Genomic DNA, 8,559 nt, shown 5'->3' with positions numbered 1-8,559 from the left:
TAAAAAATCAACCAAATCATCTATAGTAAAAATGAAAATAAGTTCGTATTGTAAAGGAGGAAATAAGTACATAAAAAATCTGTTGCAGTAGTAGCTGTACGTATTAACTTTTTTATTGATAATGAAAATACCGAAAGCAGTACACTGAGCTATAAAATCACGAATGATTGCATAGCATTTAACCATGAAAGAGGACTCCATGCATGCTTCGTATATATAGACATCATATAAAATAACGCGTTTATAATTGATTTTACGAGCTTGGGCATGATTATGAATATGAACGCCCACAGTTTTTCCAAGAGTTATAAACATATCATAATCATAGCGATATAGAGTTCAACATCAACATCACTTTGCAACTTTTCTATGCTCATTCTCCAGGTGGGATGTGTGATAATAAAAGTTATGCTACCGATTTTACCAACCTTAGCAATTTGAACATGGACCTATTCCAAAATAGGTCCATGATTTGAATGAGCAGCCAAAAAGTTCTTTTTGAGTTTAATTTGACTGATGAGTACAACAAAGATGAGACAATTCTTGACAAATCGAGATTATAAGTTTGAACATCACTTTAAGCGCTACGCTATGCTCAACATCGGAATCTTGACGGCTGAATGAAATCCAAAGTATGAAAAATTAGATTATAAAACAGATCATCTTCATCAATATCATGAGAATAGAGGGCTGCATACTCGTGCATACTCCACAGCACCCATATATAGGAATGAAGAAATGTGTTCGTCTCATTTCATGGAGATGATATCGGTAAATGAGCAGCTGACTAGCTGCTTATATATAATATTTTAATATTTTAATAATTAGGATGATATGACTCCAAGCTCCGCTTTTAAGCGCTATATATGCTATGCTCAACATCGGAATCTTGACGGCTAAATGAAATCCAAAGTATGAAAAAGTAGATTATAAAACAGATCATCTTCATCAATATCATGAGAATAGAGGGCTGCATACTCGTGCATACTCCACAGCACCCATAGGCATGAAGAAATGTGTTCGTCTCATTTCATGGAGATGATATCAGTAAATGAGCAGCAGACTAGCTGCTTATATAATATTTTAATAATTAGGATGATATGACTCCAAGCTCCGCTTTTAAGCAGCCCCCTCTATTTCCAGCCAGATATTTTGCTGTAATTCGCTTATATCATTAAGAACCAAGCATTATTTTGTAATTGTTGGTACTAACACTCAGCAGAGTCTTAAGAACATCTGTAATCTTATCAGATTGCGAAATCTTGCATTATATCATGTAAAATTGCAGGAAATTGGTATTCGGTGTATAGAACCTTACAAATTTCTTTTAGGCCATTTTCCCTTTTTAAACAGACCTGTTTTGTTAAATTGCAGAAAAATTCCTGTTTTATGAATTTGCAGAATGATTCTGTTATTGCTTTCTGCAAAATCTTCTTTTTTTTCTGTAAAAACAGATTTTTTAACAGTGTATAATAGAAATGTTTATACTAAAAAATACACTGACTCCCAAATTTAACTTTAGCAGCCTCCCCCATTCCCAACCTGATATTTCATGCATCATTGATTTTATTGCATTTATCAAGTACCAATCATTACATTCTAATTGTTGAAAATGGAAATATACGACATATAAAACACCTTTTCCCAAATCTTGTCCAACTTAAAAAAAATATACCCAGTGTTGAATATGACCATTGAAATAAAAATAGGGAAATTTGACCCAAAAAATGATAATAAACTGTTTGAGCATTGACATGATTGAGGTAGGAAAAAGAAGTTTACAGTTCGCTCTCACTAATAACAAGCTCATCAGAAATTACTGCATAAGGGTTAAACCAGGGTGCAGCAGTTAATCTAGCAATGTTTGGCTATTTCCTGGACACAATCACTGTAACTATAATCATGATAATATAGTAAAATACATGACATGTATCAATTGCTCTGAACAGACCAAAGATAAATTCACTTTTTAGAGTTCACGTTGAAGACGTTAAATCCGATATTCATTGACTCATTAGAACATTTTAACAATTATGATGGGTGCAGGAATGTTATGATAATTGGCATCTATTTCTTATAGTTAGCCCTAAATTCGTACAATACTGCGTGAGTTTCGTCAAATGTTGGATTGAGGCGAGTTTTCACACGATCAACAAAAGCCCTGAGTTTAGGTCGACCCTCTGTTACATCGCGCCCATTAATGGTATTCTGCATTATCTGTATTAAACAAGTGAGAGAAAAATAGAAGGAATCATGGGAAAAAACAGTCTCAGTATCAAGGTAGGTTTGACTTTCGATAACATTGGTAACATCACCCTTAACACACTTGAGATCTTTTGACAGAAGTACCCAAGATTTGTCGAACACCGACTGATATTTTATTTCAACTGGTTCGCAATTATCTAGCCACCGGATGATGGATATTTCGCCATGCATGTTTATTAAAATTTACGTTTGCTATTCCGAACGTCGACAGCCACAATATATGCACTATATTTGTAAACGATTACAGGTATATACACTGATATACTGTTAAAATATTGATTATGAATATACCTGTTAAAAATGATGAAAATAGTCGCCAATAAATATTACCCCCCCCCCAAAAAAAAAAAAAAAAAAAAAACTACTGTCATAGTCTTTTACACAATAATATTGCAACAGAGAACAATTTTTTTTTAAATTGGAGTGGACTTGACCCCTTTTCCAACCAAACTCTTCTGAAAAGCTCATTTGTCAAAAGGGGTTAGGTACATTTTTAATAAATTTTATTGTTTTCTTTCTCAAAACCGATAGATTTTTAGTCGCTCTGATGTTGATACCAAAGAAAAATTAAAATTTACTTTAAAACGTGGATAACAGTGGCAAAGAAAAATCACTTTTTTACTCAAAAGAGATTTGATTAATTTCAGTTTGCTTGCAAAAGGCGTTAGGTCCACGGGTGATATTTTAAACAAATATAAAGAACAAAACTGAAGACGGGTGGATTTCTTTTTATACCCAATTTTATGTTCACATGATAGGGCAATTAAGTTTCTTATAAGAATATTGCAATACGTGAGAATAAAAACGTGATTTTTCTCGGAATGATCCAAAGTGGACCTAACCCCTTTTGCAACCAAACTCTTCAATTCTTACCTCAGAAACGGCCAGCACATCAGCAACTGAGATGTCATCCCCGGCCAGCCAAGCATTGTCCTGTAAGAAAGCATGCTCCAGCTTATCAAGCTGCTTGGTAAGATTTTCTTCGTCATTCTTCAATTTTTCCTCCGATGCATGCTCCTTTCCTCCAGATAGCATTGGGATAACGATCTGTATTATATAAAAAAAAGATGTAGTACATTAGGAGGCAATTGTTCCTGCTACAAATTAAAGAAAACATCCTGCCCCCGTGTGGAAGCTGCTGGAGAACCTCGTGAATATTCAAATTCATGAATTTTAAATTGTGAGAAATTGACCGTTTTCTATAAAAAAAATAATCATACGGTTTGTTTTTGTTATGGGGTTTAACAGAATACTATCTGGAAATAGTACGCATTTTGGATAATGATAACATTTCTTTCGCGTATGAGAAATTATATACTTGCTGAAATAAGAAGTACTCCAGGCCGAAAATAGTATGATTTAAACAGACAAAGGAAAATCAGACAAACAAAACAATGAAAATTTGATCAAAATCAGACAAGGAATAACACAATTATGGCATTTTAAATATTTGAATTATTCTGGTGAAACATTTCCATACATGTCTTTAAAAATATTCAATGAACAAACTGATGATGTCATACCCCCACTTGTTTTTTGTATGAAATTAGGTTAATTTAAAAAATCTCGAAGAACTAAACAAATTGGATTCACAACTGAATTAGTGCATTATGTATTATAATTCGTTTCTGCAACTTCATTACAAGGGAGACATATTATTCACAGATATATGGAAAAAAATCATGTAATACCACCAGAAAAAAGAAAGTGGGGATGTGAAATCATCAGCCCACCTAGTGCATATTCATGACGATGTACATAGATTATAATTGATTTCACAAATTTGCTGAAATTAAATTCAATAACTTTGTTTATCTAACTTTGATGAAATTTTCAGCATTTTGATCTGGGAATTCTACGCTTTAAAACATTTTCATCCCGGAGTACCCCTTTCGTATTCGTCAGCATGCCCTTAAATTGTTCACATCGTGTTAACATAATGGAATTTGTGGAGAATTTTATTCAAACTGCTCAAATTTAGGTATGTGAACTTGATCCAACAGTAGGAGTACAGCATAAACAGAGCCCACTATGGGTTACATTGTTTCTTCGTTTTCTAATGAATATTTGAAATCACAGTTATTCAAGAGATCTGGCTATTTACTTAATATTTATTTATTCATTTATTTATTTGTGTACTTATTCATTCATTGCTTTATTATTCATTTCTTAATTCATTAATATATCTGTATCTATTTATCTATCTATCCATCCATCTATCTACACACAAACATGGAGCGTTGTGGCCCAGTGGATAAGTCTTCTGACTTTGAAACAGAGGGTCGTGGGTTCGAATCCCAGCCATGGCGTAATTTCCTTCAGCAAGAAATTTATCCACACTGTGCTGCACTCGACCCAGGTGAGGTGAATGGGTACCCGGCAGGATTAATTCCTTGAATGCATGAGCACTAAGAGGCAACTCGAGCTAAAGCCGGGGTAATAATAATAACAACGCGCCTCGGAATAGAATAATTCTAGATAGATGGCGCTATATAAATGCCTATTATTATTATTATTATCTATCCATTCATCTTTCTATTTATCTGTTTATTAATTAGTTAATTTATTCATTTATTTATGTGTTTATTTATTTATTTATTCATTTATTTATTATTTTCAAACAGACAAAATATCTCGACAGGGAAAAGTTAAGACTCGCCTCACTGTAAAAGATACGACCACATCCCCCTCTTGTTCCTGTATGATGAAAGGCCATGTATTCATCAACTCTGGCTCTTTTCTCTAGATCCTTCGGGTACCAATGGTCAGGGACTAGGTCTGAATACTTCGTCGCCAAATACCTAATGATTGCCATGCTGTTTAAAACATTAAAAAAATGAATTGAAAAGATAAGATATCGATATTTGAACACGGGTTTTTCATCTTACATATTCCAGACCTTTATGAAGTTGATTTGAATAAAAATAGGCATAGATAAAAATCAAAGAGTCAGAAGACTGAAAATGTCATGATCGATTTCTGATATAAGAAAAGAAGAGGAGGTGCCGTGGCCAAGTGGTCTAAGGCGCCTGGCTATACATGAAAAATTCCGGGGGTTCGATTCCCGGCCGCGGCAGCTATGTCCGTGAGCAAGGCATTTAATCTACAATGCTCTTTTATCCTGCTTTCAAATAAATGGAAATGCTATAAGCATTATTGATAACTAGGTGTGAACTTGCTTTAAAAAAAGATAAGAAAGAGATCATGATATTAAAATGATTTTCAAAAACCCATCATGGGCGGTTTGCAAATTGGGGATCCGATGCATCGCAATGCCACCTCACACTCAGCATTTTTCTTTAATTTCACTGTAACCCCCCCCCCCCCGATTTTTCCAGTTTTTCTCCAAAATGTAAAACTTCGTTTGATTTTTCATGTAACAAGTTTACTGTGGTATGGCAGATACCCCTTTCTCGTTGAATCTAAGACCATTTTTTTAATCAATATAATAAAAGTAAAATGGGTAAAATAAATCATGGAAATACTTGTAGTGACTGTGTGACATCTAAGAATGCATCATACTGACACGAATTACATGTATCTGTTTTTTTAATATATATATATATTTAAATATATATATATAGAGAGAGAGAGAGAGAGAGGAAGAGAGGGAGAGAGAGAGGAAGAAAGAGTGAGAGGGAGAAGGGAAAACCTGGAAATTATAATACAGAAATGTGTTAGCTTACGTTTCCCCCATACTAAAGTCTCCATCTTGAATAGCTGGTACAGTGCACAGAGGTGTAATTTTCTTGTATTCTGGTTTCATATGACTACCTGAGAAGAGGAAATTGATTAGTTGAGGTACAAATTGAAAATATCAGGATAACGATAAACAATTGAACTGATTTCCTACTAATTAAGGAATATTACAAAGTTATACCTAAGGTTTTTTTTTACCTGACTGCTAAGAAAGCACGAATGCCTGTGAGCAAGCAACCAGGTGACCAACGGCTTAAGGTCCTCTCCGAGGGACCCGGTAACGAGGATAAATGCCTTACCAAAGGGCACTAGCGCACCACTTGGGAATCGAACCCGGGTCACCGGAATCTTGCATCTCTTTCAATTGATATTCAGAACCAAGACTGTAAACCGAAAAAAATTTGGAAATTTGTATGAGTACTATGAAGCACCTTCCTTTAAAATTGTGCATCACTGAGGGTTTTGCTCAATGGTGTAATGAGCCCACAAATTCGAGGGGTTAGATATTGCTTAGCGGGCAAAATCTATTTCTTTAAAGTGAGCGAGCGAATGAAGCGAACGAGCAAAAATGTTGACACTTTGTATAAGATTTTGACGCAATTTTCAGAAAATAATATCATATTTCACTCTTCTGTCTTTCCTTTCTTTATATTTTCTTGTTCGTAATTTTTTTCTGGGGGGGGGGGCAACCCTTCCCCTTAAGGCCTCTCATCTGTACTCCACTGGTTTGGCTTCTGCTATTTTCGTGCTAAAGGTGAAATCATTTATCATTTTTAAAATGCAAATTCACGAAAAGATATCGCTACTTCACCTTATCCTTTGATTATACACCTGAATCGCATTACCAAGAGGTGATATTGTCAAATATCAAGTCCTACAAGTGCTATCTTTAGTTGAATATTAATGAAAAACAAACGGAACTGCCGATATCTAATATTTGTTAAACTGGTCAAAATGATCGTTAAATATTTGAAGAAGGAATGAAAATTATTATGGAGGCAAACGTCCCATGATGGTCAAGACTTGTGCTGACTTGACTTTAAGACCCTCGATATGAGGATTTCTTTCCTTGAACTTTCCTCCATATTGCGAAATCGATATATTGATTGTTTCTACGTGAAATCATCAAAATAAATAATGATAGTTACATTATAGCGCTTAATAAGCTTTGTTTCTCAGCGCTTTATATTGCAATTATTATACTATTACCCGCGGACATCGGATCCTGGCATGCCCGCATAAAAATAATGCACGATCTTCCTCCACTCCCTGGGCAGCATTCCAACAAGAGTTCCAATACTCAATTTCTAGGTATACTACATAAACTTTCGCATCCTATTTGATAGCCATTTAACACCTGGATAGAGTGTGAAAAAATATGGCTTGACGCCTTGCAAAAGGACGTTAGGCCACGCTGGGATTCGAACTAACGACCTTCAGATTACCGGGGGAGTGGCAGAACTGCTACACCACGAGGCTTCAAGCCAATTACATCTGAATGTAAACGCTATCTTGTCTGGTTTGTTAATCATGACACTGGGAAACGGGGTGCATCACCCCCAAAATTTTTCCTTGGGCGTGCTGCGGGTATTATTCTTCATAGGCAGCACCCCCAGGACAGATATTCTGGAAGATGTGCAAAATTGGAAAAATAATGACACCAAATGACCTTCATTTTGTAGTGAATCCTTTTTTTTTTGCTTTTTGCTTTTTGAATTTCTCTCGATCAAGTTTGTACAACGCTGGCTACTATTTGAACTCCACAGTAGTCGTTGAATTTTAAAAGAGTGTTTGAAAACTAAAACAACACAGTTAATTTTTTATTCAATCTTCAATAAATTACACATGGTTGTTTAGACATGTTAAACTGTTTAACAACTTCTGTGAGGTTCATGTATTATTGAGAGATTTGAAGGTACCCTTTCGATAGCGGTAATCAGATGAATGAATATGATAAAGATGATAGTCCTACAGATAAAGAAATTTTATTGATAACGAACAATAACAAATCCTAAATCCTACATTGCAAAATGATAAAAAAAGTATTACCATCTCGGAGGTTGACCGTTACCAATTCGAACGGAATCTTTGTGTTCTTGAGGAAGATGATGAGCGATCGGCAAGGCTGGGATAGCATATCAATGTAAATCTTGACAACCATGATGAATAATTTTTCCTCGTCAGACGTGGATTCGAAGAAATTGTGTGTTCTTTGACGATGATAATCAAGCAAGATCTCCTATTCAGTACAGACGTATCGGTCGTGTAGGTAATATAAAGATCTAAGTGGTCACATGACTGGCCGAACTTTGAGATTGTGGAATAAATATTGAGTTCAACAAAAGACTATTATTGCAAATCGAAGCGGGAGTTCTTTTGAGGTTTTGAACTGAAAACGGTACTATTCACCTAAGTATTTAATCATGAACATAATGGGTGTTTTTGCTACAGAAATGATGCGAGCGCGAAGCGCGAGCTAAAAATATTTATATTCCAATCTGAAAAGCGGAAAATTTGAGCACGATTTTAAATAAAGAACGAGTTGTGTATCTCAATCTCGCTTGCTGTATAACATTAAAATCTTATTTTATTTTT

At 34.9% G+C, this 8,559-nt stretch overlaps 1 protein-coding gene across 1 annotated transcript; it reads right to left on the bottom strand.

The window, feature by feature from the left end:
* Positions 1-1,900: 1,900 nt before the first annotated feature.
* LOC121409548 (glutathione S-transferase theta-1-like) lies at positions 1,901-8,343 on the bottom strand. The gene is made up of 5 exons (XM_041601462.1): positions 8,014-8,343; positions 5,952-6,039; positions 4,925-5,081; positions 3,139-3,312; positions 1,901-2,217 (listed from the first exon to the last, which is right to left on the bottom strand). Exons 1-5 carry the CDS (start codon positions 8,123-8,125, stop codon positions 2,068-2,070), a joined length of 681 nt encoding a protein of 226 aa, XP_041457396.1. The 5' UTR covers positions 8,126-8,343; the 3' UTR covers positions 1,901-2,067.
* Between the last annotated feature and the right edge of the window lie 216 nt (positions 8,344-8,559).

This window comes from Lytechinus variegatus, chromosome 2 (genome assembly GCF_018143015.1).
Source record: "Lytechinus variegatus isolate NC3 chromosome 2, Lvar_3.0, whole genome shotgun sequence".
In the NCBI taxonomy this organism is placed as follows: Eukaryota; Metazoa; Echinodermata; class Echinoidea; order Temnopleuroida; family Toxopneustidae; genus Lytechinus; species Lytechinus variegatus.
This window is presented reverse-complemented; position numbering and strand designations above follow the sequence as displayed.